The 19059-nt window shown below is 37.3% G+C and overlaps 1 protein-coding gene across 1 annotated transcript; it reads left to right on the forward strand.

Annotated features, from left to right (window-relative positions):
* Window positions 1–2524: 2524 nt before the first annotated feature.
* On the forward strand, window positions 2525–19000 carry mmp2 (matrix metallopeptidase 2). The gene is made up of 13 exons (XM_014977688.2): window positions 2525–2875; window positions 3056–3282; window positions 4427–4575; window positions 5041–5169; window positions 7165–7338; window positions 7984–8157; window positions 8775–8948; window positions 9198–9353; window positions 9453–9579; window positions 13748–13884; window positions 14384–14543; window positions 14864–14973; window positions 17866–19000. The coding sequence occupies exons 1-13, from the start codon at window positions 2723–2725 to the stop codon at window positions 17967–17969; spliced, it is 1974 nt and encodes a 657-aa protein (XP_014833174.2). The 5' UTR covers window positions 2525–2722; the 3' UTR covers window positions 17970–19000.
* Window positions 19001–19059: the final 59 nt, after the last annotated feature.

Genomic DNA, 19059 nt, shown 5'->3' on the forward strand with positions numbered 1-19059 from the left:
ACAAAAAAAAAAAAAAAAAAAAAAAAAAAAAAAAACTACTGTAATTGCCAGTAGGAATGTTGACAAGCCCCAAAGTTTCTATGAGAATTTATTAGAAAACTGGAGCTGTTTGGGCAACTCTATATTTAGAGAATAAAAGCTAAACCTTAATAAATAAATAAAATCAACAAAAAACAACATATTTCTTATTAATGCCGTTTGGTGACACCTAAACATTTTTTTAAGGAAAAGTCTGATTTGTGTTAAAAATGAAATCAACCATGAACTTCAAAACTTACATATTTGTAAGTTTCAAGTTATTTAAGAGAGAGTCCTGGTTATGCTGCCACTTTTCTTAATTTTTTTAATTTTGGTTTTGTCCACAGACAGGTATTTTTTAATGAGACAGATAAAGTGTATTTATTGATGATGGATATTTCAGTTTTAATGTCTATACAACACTGTATGTTGAGTGAGCATTCTCGACTTTAAAACAAGTTTTAACATTGTGCCAGCAGATGTCAACATAACACTATTTCTAAGAGTGAATTGACTGCAGCCAAATGTTGCTGCTTTTCATGCAGCCAGTAACTACAAATCAGTTCTGTCCAGAGGCTGGAAATCAAATTATCGTCTCTCATCTTTCTTACTACACAATTATTCTGGGAAAACCTGCAACCTGACATTTACACAGGTTTTGCATTTGAACCTTTGCACAAATTAAATATTTTTGCAGAGCATTTTTGTCCCCCTCATAAAAATTACAATATCCACTTCCAAATGATCAGCAGGAAATGTTTGGCTCAGTTTATAAGGAGCTCACTCTTTCGCTTTCAAACTTTCCAGATAGGGTTCTAATGCTTCAGTCTGAAGAAATCATGTATACTACAATAACCTACGATCCAAAGAAATGCAAACATTGGTAACAGCACAGTACTAAATACTTCTCGACACTCGATATAATCACTGATTACATCCTGAGGTAACGGAAACACAGAGGAGAATCTAAAATGCAGAAGATTGAAAAAACTGTTATGGCACACCAGAGACATCATTTCCTATTGTTTTTTTCCATTAAGCATAGTCCACGAACTATCGCCACTGCTTCTTCTCAGTCGGCCATGTTTGTTTACTCTGTATTTGAGTTTGGTTTCGAATGGTTAGGGAGAATTTCTCAACTCACCAACAATGTCGAAATTGGTTGGTGTGTGTTGCAGTGTTGAGAATTCTCTTTTCTTGTCTCGGAGCATTTATCCTGACAACAAAAGTTATCTGGGTCAAATTCAAGTGCGTGGCCTGGACCCATAAATTGGGTTGTTACTGCTGTGGGTGGAATATGAAGGAGTCATATTTCTTTCAAACTTTTATCTCATTGGTTGAAGCCAATGACAACATTGTGTGACTAGCAAATAAACCCCTTAATCAGCTGTGAGTTTCCCCTACACCTGAAACAACTCAGATTTATATGTAAATAAGTTAACTTCAAACACAAAGTTTAATCATTTTAATCCTCAAACTGCTATTTAAGCTAGATTGTTTTTTTTTTCATGACATCAACTAGTATATTTTGCAAAAAAACAAAAATCACTATTTTCACTCTTTTTTTTGTTCTTTTCTATGGCATATCGCATTTTGCTGGCAGAAAGCTGTGTAAATGTTGGACTGACAAAACACAGCAAACCAACACCAGCAGATGACTCGTATAAACTAAATCAGTGCTTTTCCTTTCTTTATCTAGGACCTAGATAAAGAAAGGAGATTCTAGACTATTTCAGCACCTTCTTCTGTCAAACTTTATCCTTCCAACTAACCTTTGTTTAATATGCATTAATACAACACTATTTCAGCAGCTGACTTTACCTCTCTGTGAAGAAATAAGAAATAAATGCTTAGGATAGTTTAGTGTGTGTGTATAAAGAATCAATTAGCATTGTCTACCAAAAATAAATTACATATTTTAATTATTCTGATTTATTGAGATGTGCCTGAATATTAAATCATTGTTTTAGGACAATATACTTTACTGTATGGATTCAATGCCTCCCTGTAGGTGAAAAACGGTTTCCCAGATGGTGTGAAAATATTGAAAAACCTTTAAGAGGGAGGGAGATGCTGAAATAAAGAGATGTGCAGGATATTGGCACCAACCAATTCCGACAATGTAAAACACAAACAGTTTGTGACTGTAACTGTAGAGGAGACGCACAAGTGTATAATATTTGATTTATGGGGTCAGACTGAAAACATATTATGCTGGAATAGTTGAATAGCCGCGTTCGTTATCACCACGGAGTAGGACTAAAACTCCGCTTTGGAAAAATAAATCGTTTCCATCCGGGCTGTATTTAATAAGAGCAAAACATTTTCTCAGCTGTTTGGTCAGCGGTGCACATTTTTGCGTGCGGATTGCATTAACCACTTTTCCATTGTCTGAAATGAAACCTTTCCCTCCACATATGGCTTGTTTTGGTCTTCTTAGAATAATACTGAGTGATACACTCTACCAAAAATGCATGACTCCCCCGCTCCAACTCAGCCTGGAGACTGCGCAGAAAGCGTCGGAGAGGAAAAAGTGCACGAACTAGCACAACTTTGAAAGTTTATGCAGCCGCTGTGCAGGACGTCCTGAAGGGGGAAAAAAAATCTGCAGAAGAGCAAAGGCACCACAAGCTGACGGACTGAGAACAGCAACCACTCCGAAGCAGCTTTTAGACCAAACTTAAGAGAGTATTGCCCTGCGAAAATGGGCTTTCCGACGATATCTAGGTGTCATCGGGTTATTTTAAAAGTGTTTTTGCTTCAATTTATCGCTTTTCAAGCAACAAATGCTCGCCCATCTCCTATAATCAGGTTTCCCGGAGACGATACCCCGAGAACAGACAAAGAAGTTGCTCTGGTGAGTTTGTTGTTGAATCTATCTTACAGAATGTGCATCTAAAAGCTGCTGTAAAATCTTTGCTTTTGTACGCAAAAAACCGTTGTGTGATACTCAGAACAAAAAGCTATTGTTTTTATATGAATAAAAATGAGAGAAATTAATTTCCATCTTTTTTTTTATGTTGCACATCTCCTGTAGCACTATCTGAATAAGTTTTATGGATGCCCACAAGACAGATGCAACCTTATGGTGCTCAAAGACACTTTGAAGAAAATGCAGAAGTTCTTCTCCTTGCAAGAAACCGGGGAAATAGATGCCAGTACGGTGGAGATCATGAAAAAACCTCGATGTGGTGTCCCGGATGTGGCCAATTACAACTTCTTCCACAGGAGACCCAAGTGGCAGAAGAAGGAGATTACCTACAGGTCAGACCCTTAGGGACTTTTGTGTAATGTTCCAGTAACTTAGTCTTGGCAACACCTACTATTCCTAGCTCCTACTTTTTACCTTAGAACTTGTCAAATATTTGAACATCAAAGTGCTGGTTAACTCTATTAAAAATACCCATGTTGGGTGTATTTGGCTAATTTGATGTCATCCATTGTATTATTTACTTGTCTTAATCTAATTAAAAGGCTTTCAATAAATCAAAACATTCCAGACGTAACATCGTGCTTGCTCCCAACTGGCACTTAAAAAACTCCCCTAAGCCTCCGTTCTTCACCCCCTCCCCTTTCCAAACAGTTTTAAGTGCTTGGATGTTTTTTTTTTCTTTACTTCTTTAACCAGCATAGTTTAACCAGCAAAGAGTATTAAAATTTAGTTTGGAACTACTTAAAAGTTTGAGTTGACTTTCTGTAGAATTAAGTCAAAGAGATTTTAAATGTTTATTAGAACAAAATAAATGATTTGAGTAAGAATGACTTAAATTTGTCATGTTAAATCCCCTTATGAATTAAGTTATAAAAACTTAGCAAACTGAGTAGGAAGAACTTAGTGAATTGAGTTGGATGATCATAATAAATTGAGTTGGTCAGACATAAGATACAAAACTGGCATTGAACTCAATTGTTTTAAGTAAAGTCAAAGTGAAAAGTTCCTTTAGGTTAAAGATTTGTAAGTTTTGAGTTAAATGAACACAAAAAAGTAAGCTGTCATAGCAAAAGCAAAATAATTAAGTGAAAATAATTATTTTATAATTATTTAAGTCCATAAGATGAACTGCAGCCCAAAAACACTTTTTAGAGTGGATTTATGTGTCACAGTCATTACAGCCTGCCTGCTAGTATGTTTTCCACAAAACTGTTAGACAAAAACAACAACAAGGTCATGCATGGCTTTAAAGAAAAGCACAAAGTAGTCTGGGCCAACAGATTTAGGAGTTATTGCTTAATTTCAAGAGTTTCGGGAAACGCTTTCATAGATTACTCATACTGTCCAGCTTTTTTCCCATTATCTTGAGAAGAGAGGAGAGCTACGTGACACTTTCACAAGATGTTTGATCTTTTCAGGGAGCATGTGCGCATTTGCAGTCTCATTTTAAACGAACACGTTGGTATTTCTTTGTAGAATCCTGGGCTACACTCCTGACCTGGACGAGGAAGTCATAAATGATGCTTTCTACAGAGCCTTTAAAGTGTGGAGTGATGTCACGCCGCTTTCTTTTACTCGCATCATGGATGGAGAAGCTGACATCATGGTTAATTTTGGCCGCAATGGTATGCTACGTTTCTGAATGTCAATTATGTTTAAGAATTCTAACATACAGCATTGATTTTTGTCTCCCTCCCTGAAGCACCTCCCTATCCAGAAAACAGTTGAGCAAAAGTTCAGATGTCTGCAGGTTGTTTGCAAAGGACCAATAACACAAAAGTTTTTATGGCGACTCTGCACATGGCCATCCTATATTTAAGGAGCACATAATAAAACAGTGGGAACTGTGGTCTTTGCATAGGCCATTCCAGTCATTCCAACTAAAATAAGCACTTGATATTTACTTAAAGTGCTATAATATCACTGCGTCTGGCCACAGCCAACCGCTTTGAGAAAGAATCTGGTAATTACAGTGAAGGACAAACAAAGCTTCTCCAGAGGACATAAAATTATTGTTATGGTCACTATAATAGTAATATTGTTGTAAGAGAAGAAAAAGGTTTAAACTTTGTGTGGATGTGTGTCAACAGAACATGGAGACGGTTATCCTTTTGATGGCAAAGACGGTCTCCTGGCTCATGCCTTTGCCCCAGGACCAGGAATTGGGGGTGATTCTCATTTTGATGATGATGAGCAGTGGACCTTAGGAGAGGGCCAAGGTAAATGAGCATTGATTCCATACTCTACACTATGAAAAGTACATGGGAAAAATATAGTTTTTTATACTGGTAAAAGCACTAAATGGTCCCAGCATATTTCGACTTTTTAAAGTTTTTTAAATGTTTTTCAGAAGTTCCTCGGTTGGTTTAGATGCCATTAAGGGTGTTTTGAGTTTGTGATCCTGAATGTTATCCCCCTGAATTCCATGTTTTTGGATTTTTTATGATACCCTGACTGAATGTTCAATGTATTTCCAGTGTAGGGTCCAAAACTGAGCTGTTTCCGTAGATTATGAGAGGATCCTCCTACCACAGTAGTGATTGAGGGATGCAGATCATCTGTGTACTTTTGAGCTTGAAGTGGACATTTAACATATTTTGATGGTTTACTACAGGTTTTACTGAAAAACCACAGTAGGTAACTTTGATAACAATTTCTTATTTGCATATTTGTTAAAAATATCTCTATGTCATGACAGTAGAAAATGAGACGGGTCATCTGTAAAAAAATCTAACTCCTCCAGCAGTTGCAGCAATACAACACTCACACTAAGAACCAGCCAATGAGATCCAAGAGGAGTATCTTAGCTGTGTTAATCATGCTTTTGCAGGCGCTGCTCACACCCTGCCACAGCTGTGCTAATGTCAACATAATGTTACAGGAAAACTAATAATTTATCAAGTTTTTGGCAGACTCCACTGTGTGGGAGGAATTGTGGAGGGTGGGTTATAGCACAGAAGAGAGAAGGGGGAGGAACCTGTGAGGTCATTTGCTAAAAACTGCAGCTTTTTAGCAAATGATAACAGTTTATAAGATAAACAGTTGATTTAAAAAAAATGTTTCAATGCATAAATTATCCAGATCTAAAATGACAATCAAAAACTAGAATCAAAGATTTATAATGTTTGCAGTCACTTTATGGAAATGTGTTTCTGTAGCAAACTGTAAATTAGACTTTCTATGGTAAACTTCTGTAACAATTTGTGTTTGGAGAAAGATGACAGAAACCTAAGGAATCTGGTGCTCCACTGTCGTAACTTCAGTTTATTTCACAGTGGTTAAACTTTGAAACCGACAGTCATTGCTGCCAGAGAAGTTAAACACAGTCACACACTTCTCTGGGCTTGTGATTGCTTTAGTTTGTATTTCAGAACTTAAACACTGTAAAACTTTATGAAATGATCTGAAAATCTGATAAAAAAAGACTTCTCATTTTCTTGCCCGAAATAGCTAAAATCAGATGTTGGTCCCTTATTTTCTCCCAGCCCATTTCATTCATGTATTTCAAGTGTAAAGCAGTTGTGTTAACAACAGCACTAAATACTTTTGTTATTAAGTTTAAAGCTGATGGAAAATATGAGCTGCAGTGTAATTTAAACTAGGATACAACTGAAATAACATGCTGAGAACATTCAGCTAATTTGACTTAACCCTGTAGCGGATGCACATTTTGGTGTATAGTTACTCAATCTGCATACAGAAAAAAAAGTATTGTTCTTTTAATTGCTGTGGTATATTAGGTGATATTTTTAAATTGGAAAGGCAGCTTAACCTACTTTGTCTTGATTTTTTTAATCTTTGTCTGAAGTTACTGGCACTCAGTATATGAAGTTGAAGCCATCTGGAGGCTGATTAGAAAAAATAAACTTTTGGAATTACACTACATGACCCAGATAGATTTGCTCCAAGTTTTATTCATTAATAAATTAATTTTGTGTTGATCTCCTGATTTACAAAAAGTCTACATTTTAAATGTGCTTTTTCTTTCTTGATGTTTCATTGTAATCACATCTTCCAAGCTGTTTAAATATTATTTGTGTCAACTACTTCTAGTATTGCTATTAAATCATTTTATTATTGCTTTCTGCATTTACTTGTAAACAAATTTAAGATTTTTAAGACACTGACATTCATCACTTTACAGATAATTAATGTTATGTGAATAAACATCTAGAGTTAATGCATCATCAACAAGACAACTTTTGTTTCCACAGTGGTGAAAGTGAAGTTTGGCAATGCCGATGGAGAGTTCTGCAAATTCCCCTTCCTGTTCATGGGGACCGAGTACAACAGCTGTACATCTCAGGGTCGAGATGATGGATTCCTGTGGTGCTCCACCACCTACAACTTTGATGAAGAGGGCAAATATGGCTTCTGCCCTCACGAGCGTAAGCTTGTCACACACTTCTCAAATTTGGAAGTCAGAAAGGCTTGGCAGAGTCTCCTGGCAAATGTCGGCTTAAATTCTCTGAACAATCAATTACTTTCTGGCCTCTTTATCTCAGGAACACCGATGCTGTATTCCAGCTCCAGCTTCATTTCAGACTTTATAACAGTATTATACAATTATTTCTACACTCAAAACCCTTCTGTGTTTTTGGACAGGAAGAAAGTAGGTTGAACTGCATGCCAGGAAAGCATGTTGTTTCCTTGCTTTGGAGTGAATTATGGAAGATTTCTTTTCCATGTTCAGAACACTGGGCTTTACTAACCACTTTGTTTATCTCTGGTGTTCATGGTAAAAGCATCAATGCATACCTGGTCCAAGCATCTACCAAAGTACATGTGTACTAAGATGTTTCAGATAATGTGAACATGTTTGAGAATTGTTTTTACCAGAGCTGCTTATTCTGTTAAGCTCTGGCTAATATTGATGTGGAAAATGTTTGCTTTTTGTCTTTTCTCTGACTCTTTGTCTTACATCATCACTCATGGCATTTTATGATGCTGACGTTTCCATCTTGTTGTCACTAAAAGTTACAGTGTGTCATGTCTTTATAGCATTGCACATGCTTGTTTTTCCGTTTTTACAGTACTTTTCACCCTTGGTGGTAACGGAGAGGGCGCGCCTTGTAAATTCCCCTTCAGCTTTCAGGGAGAAAGCTACGACAGCTGCACCACGCAGGGCAGGAATGATGGATACCGCTGGTGTGCCACCACTGAGGACTACGACCGTGACAAATCCTATGGCTTCTGCCCTGAAACTGGTAGGTGTTTTCATCTGCTCCCTGAAATGCGCACTATACGTCACCCCGATATTGAATAAGCTAACATTTTATAAGACTTTATAGGAAGCGATAACAATCACATATATTTGTTTCCTGTTTTGAAGTCCCCACTTTGAGATTGTTAAAGTAGATGTAGTTCAAGTTTCTTGTGTGTTTATCCCTATTGTGCAATGCTTTTCCATTGTTGCTGGCAGGAATTCTTCAACTGGGGCTTTTCAGCCTTGCTGTGGTTAGCTTAATTACCGTTAAACTATTTTAATGTGCACTGCATTTCTTTCCAGTCAGTCAGTAAGATGTGTTTTGGGTTTAGATGGAGAAGTAGGTGAGGAGTTGGAAACAAATAACAATAAGGACAGAAGTGTCAAACAGAAAATGTTACCTCGAAAACACATCAATTCTGGTTGTGCTTTCTGACTCTGCTCCTGCTGTGGGTCAGCTAATATTTGTGTTGTGCTGGTGAATTTTCACTTCATCCACACTTGTTTCAAAGTACTGCCCGTAAAACCTAACTTTGCTTGAAAAAAACATTTTGGCATTTGGATCAGTCTAAACTTTACTGCACACAAACCTCTAAAATAATCTACTGTGGTTTTCAGCAATGTCAACCGTGGGAGGAAATGCAGAGGGAAGCCCCTGTGTCTTTCCTTTCACCTTTCTTGGAGACAGCTATGACTCCTGCACTTCTTCTGGACGCAGTGATGGGAAAATGTGGTGTGCCACCACTAAGAACTACGACGATGACCGGAAATGGGGTTTCTGTCCTGACCAAGGTGCGATAGCTTTGAGACTTACAGACCGATGTTGGTGTATTTTTGAGAAATCACCCAAGTATAAAGACCACATATAAAAATAGAATTACTTATATTTTATTTTGCTTTAAGTTACACAAAACCAACACGCTGCTTAAATGTAGACTACTAAAAGGAAACTGTGGAAATTCCAGTCATAAACCTTCCTCATTTAACTTGAAACCAAATAAAAAAATAACTCGCAATACCATTTGATTGGATTGTTTTCAGGCTACAGCTTGTTCCTGGTGGCGGCCCATGAGTTTGGTCACGCCCTTGGTTTGGAGCATTCTCAGGACCCAGGAGCTCTGATGGCTCCTGTCTATACTTTTACGAAAGACTTCAGACTTTCTCACGATGACATCCAAGGGATCCAAGAGCTCTATGGTGAGAAGAAATGCCAAACCATTTTCTAAAAAGCATGACTATCTTAACTGGGAAGTGGAGAAGAATGAGAGTAAAATTTCCTGGTATATGTGATAACAGGTGTGCCAACCGACAAGCCTTTGCCTCCAACCCAGGGTCCTGTTACTCCAATGGACCTTTGTAAAGATCCAGTTATCTTTGATGCTGTTGCACAAATCAGAGGAGAGACGTTTTTCTTCAAAGACAGGTAATGGCTTAAAATATAACATACTGTATTAAGAGGGCTTTAGCATGTGTGCATGCAAATGAGGAAGCAGCGTCTATAACATGTTCATTTATAGACGTTGTTGTTTAGATTAATGGGGATATTTATGCAAATTTGATATATATATATATATATATATATATATATATATATATATATATATATATATATATATATATATATTACAACTAAGATGTTGCAGGTTGATCAGGATTGGTTTCCACTTTGGCTAAGCAAAAACATCTTGGTTTTTGGGTTTTCGGTGTTTCTTTTCTGCCAGCACTCAATCTCTTGGCAGCTTCTGGTATTACATGCCAAATAAAAACATCACATGGGCATCTCGGTAGATGGTGAACAAATCATATTTCCACAGCAAATAGAAAAATAGCATTCTACTATTTATTTATTTTTTTTTACCTCATTGCTTTTAACTCAGGAAGAGATGAAAAATGTACATTTTGATAATACACGATCTCCAGCTATATTTTAATGCATTTTCACAATTTATAGTTAACAAATTATAAAACTTAAAACAATTCTAAATATCTAACATTAACAGTAAAAGTATGACAGAGATACTTACGCACAGTGATACTCATTCAGACATGTTTTGAACATAACAGGTTTGTATTAACATTCCCACATTTTTATTTAGAGTCAGCATGACATTAGTGTGGGTTGAGGGAACTTTGTGGGCTAAATGTAAGAGTCTAACAAGGGTGTTTTTAAGGTAGTTAGAGGACAGAGTTAAAAGTCTGCAAAGATTAGATTTGGGTGTTCATGGTCTTTATCAATAGCTGTTCTTGCAAGAATGGCAACCTTGGTGTACCCCAAACCCCATCACAGGATATTTTGTGAAACAAATAACTTCCTTAAATATCCCTGTCTGGGTACCTAAAGGTTGCAGCCTGATAGTCCAGCTACAAGATAAGAAATCAAGGGGTGACTAGTGTCTCACACCACATGTGTTGTGTGTGGTTGACAGGAAACGGAGTCTGATCTCCCAGTTCTTAAATACAAGCAGTAGACTCCTACTCAACATACGGGCATGCCAAGTCTGCACTGATTAGAAAAACAGCACTGAAATGATCAAAACTCTCTAGATATGCGAGCTTTGGTTTCAGAGAAAGAATCATCAACAATCAGATTGAAATGATATATCGATATCCTGTGGTGAGCGTGAAAGTAAAACTTAGCAGAAAGGGAAAAACAAGCTAATTCCCTTTCCCGTACAGAGGCAAACAAATGATTCATTAGTCACCAACACAGTCTGCAATCCTGTCTTCCACCAGCGCTGATTCATCTTATTGCTTTGCAAAGTTCACCAAGCAGAGCATTTGTGTATGAGCAGCTGTTTGCTTTTGCCTTATTTTAATGGGAATATGTAGGAAATATGAAGGTTTATGTTGCAGAGTTGTCAACATTTGGTTAATGGGTAGAAAGACAGACTTTGTCAGCAGAGGATCTTGTTTCTTTCAGTTTCTAACCCGTGAGTTAGAAACCACATACCTTACAGATCCTACTTTATTGCCAAAAAAAAAGAAACTTTTCATTTCACCGTGGGTCTTATCCTCACATTTAAAGTGAGCACCAGAGCAGCACAGAAGCTCAAAGAGTGCTCTTCGGACCATGAAACTTTGGCTAGGTTGTTTGAAATCAAGCTGAGTTGAAACCTAAATCCATTCAAAGCTTTAGAGGGCTGAAGATTTAAGCAGTGGAAGAAAGGCAAGAGTCTGGAGTTCAGTATGTGAGAGTCACTTACTTTCTTGTTGAATATTTGGGCAGGCAAGGACATTTTGTTTTGTTGAATCACACAGCAGGCGTAATGTTTTAGCCCCACTCTGTTATGTGAATGTTGTTTTTGTGTTAGAATGTGATCATCCACCAAAAGACCTAAATTTGACGTGAATGTGTGTGAGAGAAAACGATAAGCTGTCTCAAACCAGTCTCACCTAATGAGATGCCTTGAAGTTGTTTGTGTTTTATAGAGTCTTTAGCCCTATTCGCAGGGAATTAGTTTTACCTGGGGACCACATGCTATTTGTAATAATTGCAGAGGTTGTCTGGGTTCTTAAGCTTGTGCAAATCGGCCATGTCAGTAATTTGTAAAGTAAAAATTCTCTTGGAAATTGCTTACTATATTTTGCTGAACTCCAAGGTCCTGGGCGAATAGGCATCGCTGTAATTTGGACGGAAATGGGCGGGATCCAACACATAATTGGGTGGGTTTTTTTTTTGTTTCCTGGGCAAATTTTTATTTGCTTTAGGGAAAAAAATGGAGGCTGCGTTGGAGTGTATCGAAAACCTTTTGGGTCCTGAATCAGAAAAACCCTATAGATCAGCAAAGTGCAACACTAAACAGGAACGGCTGAAGAGAGGGAGCAGAATCAGATGCAAACGGTGGTTTGCATCATGAGCCACCATAAGAATCCTTTTCTTCTGTTAGTAGCCTTCTGTTTTACAGCTTGCTAGCTCTTGCAGTAACACAGCACTGAGCTGTGGCCACAGCCTGAAAAGTTGTTCTAACATCAACTCACATCATTCCTCAAGGCGCGTTATCATCATATCCGGGAGATGTCCGTACATTTCAGCAAAATCTCAGGATCCTCTACCAATGCGCCACATAAAAAGCAGACATTGGGGAGTAATTCATTTATTACATGGGGTTCCCAGATAATGCTTACACCTTGTGAATAGGCCTTTAGTACAAGCAAAATTCTGTAGCTTTAAAAAGCGACTGACGCTGACATGTCTGTAGTACTATAGCTCTGTTGACTCTTGGATTGTAGAACTGGAGTCTGTCGTTATGCTGAGTCAGCGCCTGTGTGATGTCCCACAAATCTTAACAAAGTGCAGTGAGTAATGCTCCCAGCACTCCCCTGAGGTCAGCATAAAACTCTGTCTGGAGACTTAAGGAAAACACTATTATAAACTCTGTTGCATAGAAACAGTTTGAGAAACATACTGATTAGAATCCCTACCAGTAACATCTGCTCATGCACTTGGGATACAAGCACTCGTGACTGGTTTCAGGATGAAAAATCTGACATTTCTGTTCTACTTTATTAATAACACTAATGGTTCTGCTGTGACTGACAGACTTAGAAAACATTTCACAAGGGTAAGAGCAACGTGGACAAATATCAGCTGAAGAACTTCTTGCTGTTTTAAATAAACTCACATAATACTGATCTACACAAGTTCATATTGTGCATTGTTAGAAGATTTTCTTAGCCATTAATACAACTAGCCTGTTGCAAAGACATTACTATTTAAAGGCTGTGCTCCAAGCTTGCTGCACCAATAATTATTGGGCTCTGAGGTATTTGAGAACTCTAAATTATAAAGCTACCATAGCATTATTTTCTGTCTGTAATATGCACAGGTATTACTGTGAAACGTTGTGATGCATCCATAAAACCATGGTCATTGTCTGTTAAATTTGCCTATTGAATTTAAAAAATGTTTACACCAAAGAATTTGTTTTTGTCATAGTCCTTATGCCCAAATCATACTATTGTATAACTGTCCTGCATTTTAGAGGCACAAGAACATGCACTGCTTTAGGTTAACCCTCCAGCAGAGCCTGTTGTGAGAATGTAAGTGATGCAAAACAAATAACAGTCCATACTGTACCAAACTGAAAGAGAATATAGAAATGTAGCTTAAAGGGTGTTGTAGAGAACTCTCTCTGTTAGCTTGTCAACTTTGCCTTTTATTGAAAAGGAAGCCAAAGTAAACTTTGACAGATCCATAAAACGTCTGCTATGTCCATCTTCACTTCAAAATGATCTGGCTAATTTTTGCTATTGGCAGCTTTTTTTTTTCCATTTAGAAAATAGGTCAGTGGAAAAGAGTTCGGGGAGCTGCTGCTGTTATTTTGCAGCTGCGTATTGGAAATCCAGGCAAGATGGGTCTTGTTCTGCTGGCGTCTGCAGCCTCAGTTCTAATGAGAACCAGATGCTCATGAATCAGGCCATTGTAGCTGGCTGGCCCATTGAAACACTTGCACTAAACTGCAGAACTCAAAGTACACATGCTCTTCCCCCACCTTCAGATCAACCCCTCTCCGTGTCAGTTTGCCTATCAGGCTAATTTCTTTCCCTGGCTCATCCGTTGCACGATCACTCACTTGTTCTCTTTCTGCCAGGTTCCTGTTCAGGTCAGTGAACTTCAGGAGCAAACCCACTGGCCCTATGCTAGTGGCCACCTATTGGCCTGACCTCCCTGCGAAGATAGACGCTGCCTATGAAAACCCAGTGGAGGAGAAAACGGTCTTCTTCTCAGGTTTGCTGGAAAACAAAATATATTTAAGAAACAACCAATCTGGATCATACCAAATCTTAATCTCTGATCCTTATGAGCAGATTTTCTGTGACGAGATTCTTTTTTTGCATGTTTTCTTAATGCTTTGCCACCATTTTACCACTTGATCACCAAATTCTGAAGCCAAGGAGTTGCAGGAATGTTGGCTGAGTACTTGTTTGTGGTGTACTTTTAAGATATTCCACCATAGTCATTAGTGGTTTTAGAAACATTCTCAGCATTACATTAATATGAAAATATCCCAGAAAATTGGGAAGAGTTGCAAAAACTATTATCTAGCCTTGAAGACTTTGACTTTATTTAAGAATAGTTGTCCAATAATTTCTTTAAATAAAAAGAAGTGCTAGATTGAAATGTTTTGCTCATAAGATCAACATAAAGCTATATCTTCTGTTAGTAAAACTCAATGACAAGCTGTGTATGACAACTTCTTCCATTTGGCTGTTTCCTTTGATCCCAGGTGATGAGATGTGGGTTTACAAAGCCGATGAGCTGGAAAGAGGTTACCCGAAGAGGCTCTCCAGCCTTGGCCTCCCCACAGATGTGCAGCAAATTGATGCTGCCTTCAACTTCAGGAAGAACAGGAAGACTTACTTATTTTCTACAGACAAATTCTGGAGGTGAGGACAGGGACACGTTATTCAGCTATTTGCAAAGCTGCAAAACAATTCCTACCTGTTAAGTTAACACTACGATACCCCTCATATCATAACCTTTTAAAGCAGTACTAGTGCTGCATCTGGATTAGGTTTGTGTTTTGGTAAGACCTAAACTACACTGTAAACCACCCCACATCTGCTAGTGCTTACATAGCATGGAAATTTGGAGTGTTGGCTCACTGTTTTATCAGCAGTCTCAAAGGAAAATGTGACCGTATGCTTATTATGCCCTTCCAAAAGGATGCTTTTTAATTTCTGACTGCTATGTTTTTTTTTTACAGATTTGATGAAAGTAGTCAGGCAATGGACCCTGGCTTCCCCAAGCTTATTGCTGAATCTTGGAATGGCATTCCTGATGACATTGACTCTGCTTTCAGTCTGAACGGCATTGGTAAAATTACATTTTTAAGTCATATTAAATACATGCAAATCTCTGTGTGGCAGTTTTGTTTTCTGGTTTGGTATTTCTGGCAGGATATAGACACACCTGTCCTTAATGAAAAACTACTTTTGAAATCAAATGCTTTAACAAACAGTATGCAGCTCGGAGCCTCGCTTAGCTGTAAGCTACTGCTAAGTTAGAAACTTTGCAAAGTGAAGCAGTGCCTTCTGAATTAGCATGTTAGCCTGTTTATTCTTACTGTTCTGCTGATATTGCCCTGCTTTAAGCTAATAAGTTCATAACACAAAGCCATGGTGTGGTATGCAAGGTACATCTGACCAGCTAAACCAAAGTTAATTGTAATCTTTGTAACTAGGCAGAAAATAATGCCTATTGTGTGGTGTCTGTATAACAAATGTCTTGGTTTCATAATACAAGAATTATTAAAACGTGTTCACAAGTTTGCAAAGAAACATAGCATTTTGATGAAATTTCATAGGAATTTATATTTTCTGTCCCCATCATTTTAACTGTTGAATATTAATTTCAAAGTCAAAGTGTGCAAGCTTGGCACTTAAAAAGGCATTTAGTTATTGTAAGGTTGCAGAAATAACTCATCTGCAAGTCTAAAACTATGGCTCCTAATACAGCTCAGCTGTTGTACATGTTAATCATGTTTTTTACATTTGCTACTCCTCTGGTGTAAAACTCAAGTATTTGTCTCTATTCGTCACACTGTTCCTCTAGTCATATAAATAAAGAAGAAGCTCTGTCCAAATAAAACATTTCCTGCAGTCAAAACAAAATTGTTGCACTGCCGTATATGGCTGGCCATTCTAGAAAAGTTTCCCTTTTGGTTTATCAACATCTCTGATGCATTGCTTGTACCAAAGTGACACTACTAGTTGTGGTAACGTTTGATTCAAACTAACCAGAGATTTACAATTATGTCACTTTACATCATCAAAGGAAGAAGGCTGTTCTTTAGGGTTTGGACATCAACCAAAAACTAATTTATCAGTTCAACCAAAAGCTTCAACATCTGTCTACCTGGTTGTGCTATTTGTGAATCTTTTTCAGGGTCATTAATATGACTATCTCTATGTTGTTTACATAGTAAACAATGTAGTTGTTTACTATGTAAACAACTACGTTAGTAATATAGCAGTTTGTTGAGAACTTCTGTAATCTCATAATAGTGTGGAAAAGACCTATTTTCTACAAAGCAAGCTACAATCCTCCGATAACACTTACATGGTCATATACAGAACATTAATTGACATGTAGACTACAGATCTTTGGACACTCAAATGGTTGTCAACTTGTGAGCAGCTTTTTAAAATGTTAACTTTTCGAAACCTGAAGGCACCTTAAACATCAGTGCAACAACTTTAGTAGATATTTTCTTTTCTTTTCTTTTCTTTTCTTGTATGACATATGGCGCTATTTTGGCTTAAATTTGTAATTCTTCCTTTTTTATGTTGATCTGGACCAGAGCTTTGTTTCGTTTGAAGCTCCATTCAGAAGTTGGCAACCGTGTTTTAAAGGAACAGATTGCAGAAATCTTCAAGGATGCATAAAAGCAGCAGACCTGAAGTCAAGCTGTGATCTGTTTATTATTATGGAAGACAGAGGAGATGCTTTAAGTTGTTCACTCTGTGATTTGCAGTGGTTTTTGATCACATTGTCTTCAGTGTATGCTATTAAAACCAGACGAAAACAGACATTTAGATAGATTGCATGAAAAGACATAACCATTTATCTCACTTTAATATTAAGTCAGACTGAGCTTTTCCTCTTTTAAATCAGAGAGGAATACTACACATATTTCTGTTTGCTAAATGCCTAAGTGATGAGAGTTTTTAGGGAGTTTTTGAAAAAAATTATTTACATTCTAAAGATAACTTGCATGTCCTTTGTTGTATGCTTTACCAAACAGTTTTAGTATCTTTCCACAAGCATCTCATTATAGTTTGAGGAATTTTGACCAATTCTTCTTCACAGAACTGCCATATCTGAGTCAGATTTGTAGGCTCACCTGGTTTTCAAACACATGTTCAACTCTGGTAATGAAACTTTAATTGTTCTGAGCTTATGATGGCCACTTCAAACATTGTCTTTGTTTTCCTAAAACCAATTTACAACTACATTTGCTGGTATTCTTAAGCTACTGTCCATTTGACAGCCCAATTTTTGCCCAAGTGTCAACTTCCTTGGGCAACTTCCCTGATTTCGTGAGATGTTGCTTTAATATTTCCACATGGTGTTCATTATGACATGCATTTTGTTAAGTCCCACCAGTTATTTCCACAGCAAGACACAGAGTACAATGCTGCCACCTCTAGACTTGGCATGGTATTGACACTTGTGTATAATTATTTGAAAATGTGACGCCTTTAGGATCATGATAGGGTTAATTAGATAAGACATGTGTTTAGACAGCAGATATCTAATATCAACTCTACTTAAAGGGGAATTTTCAAAAATGCGAGGAACCGTTTTCCTTACAGTCAGCTCTGTGTCCACGGGGTTTTAGAGGCTATGCAAATTATTTTCCTGGAGTTTTCCATTACTGCTCTGCTACCATGCACACAAGCATCACATACACACATTTATATAAGGCAAGTCTGTAACCGTCGACAGAGGTGCTTCTGTGCACCACTTAACATATTTCACAGGGGATGTTTCTCAAATTTTCACTTCAACTGAGATGGATTGGGTATTTCTTTTTCATAATTCATTCACAGCTGAAAAAGATTACTCTATTTTAATAAATTTATAGACCCATAAATATGTTACAGTATTCATTCAGATTTCCACTTGGTTAGCACAAGCAGTTTAAAATAAAACTTCATAATGATTAAACCCTGAAATGTGAATGTTATGCTCGTCTCTTTGCAGATTACAGCTACTTCTTCAAAGGAAGCCACTATTTTAAACTTGAAGACAGCAGTTTGAAGATCGTCAAGTTGGGAGAAATCACAAAGGACTGGCTTGGTTGCTGAACATCGACCAAAATGTTTCACAGCAGGTGACGATGGTCTTATGAGGCCATCAGTGTTAATCACACACAACTTGAGGTTGTTGCAGTGCACACTGTTACAAGTTTTTATCCTTGGCCACTCTGCAAGCTTCTATGGGAAACATGTACCTCCAGCCTGTATAACCGATCTCAGCTGGTAGAATGGCATTTCAAGGCCTTTTACACAGGCTAAATGTATGCATCTGGCAAATTGCTTTATTTCTGTGTGATTTTTCTAATTGTATGACTGATGCACATTTAAAAAAAAAAAAAAAACGAACCCCTTTTTTAATTTTTTTATTTTTATTTTTATTTTTTGAGGAAGACCGACATCAGGTATGTCTACATTGCATCGCAGTGTTATACAGTGCCAAGAGATACTGGCTATTTTTTTTTGCAAATTTTGATTCTAAAAATTCTGTTTTATGCCATATGAATAGATACTGGCCAGGCATTACTTCTGTATCCAGTGTAAAAAGCACAGCTTTATAAATGTATCAGTTGTATTAATTTTCTCCATGTGCAAAAAATGTACACGCACAATGTGACCGAGAATGGTGCTTTCAGAATTTGCTTCTTACATTTAGTCCTGCATATATAGTGAATATTCTACATATTGTTATTTTGTGTGATGGGAGTACTTAGTACAATCTGGATGTTAGAAAGTAGCATTCAAAGACTTGTTATTCTTTGTATGGTTAGCACTTTGTATATTACATACAGGGGAACTTCACAAAAGAGAGACCAGATCTTGTTGGGATCTCTCTGTTGCGGTTCTCTTATGGTGCAGACAGATTTATTTGGTAGAAAAGGCACAGGTTGCCTAGATGCTATATAGGTTTGCGCCATGATGGACCAATAACAAGAACATTGCAGAAGTTTTGTCTACTTGTAGTTTTATATTAAGATTCTTTGTTAGGTTTTAACAACATAGTCATTATATCTTGTTTTTATTTTTTCTAAAGCTTGTGCACTTTGTCACTGTCATCAATAAATGTGGTTATTTTAACTCTATATATTTTATAGAAATATATAGACATAGTTGGGATTCATCACCTTCAAGCTTAGAAATT

The sequence above is a fragment of the Poecilia mexicana genome, unplaced genomic scaffold, assembly GCF_051168715.1.
Source record: "Poecilia mexicana isolate PSO_F unplaced genomic scaffold, ASM5116871v1 scaffold_3, whole genome shotgun sequence".
Lineage (NCBI taxonomy): Eukaryota > Metazoa > Chordata > Actinopteri > Cyprinodontiformes > Poeciliidae > Poecilia > Poecilia mexicana.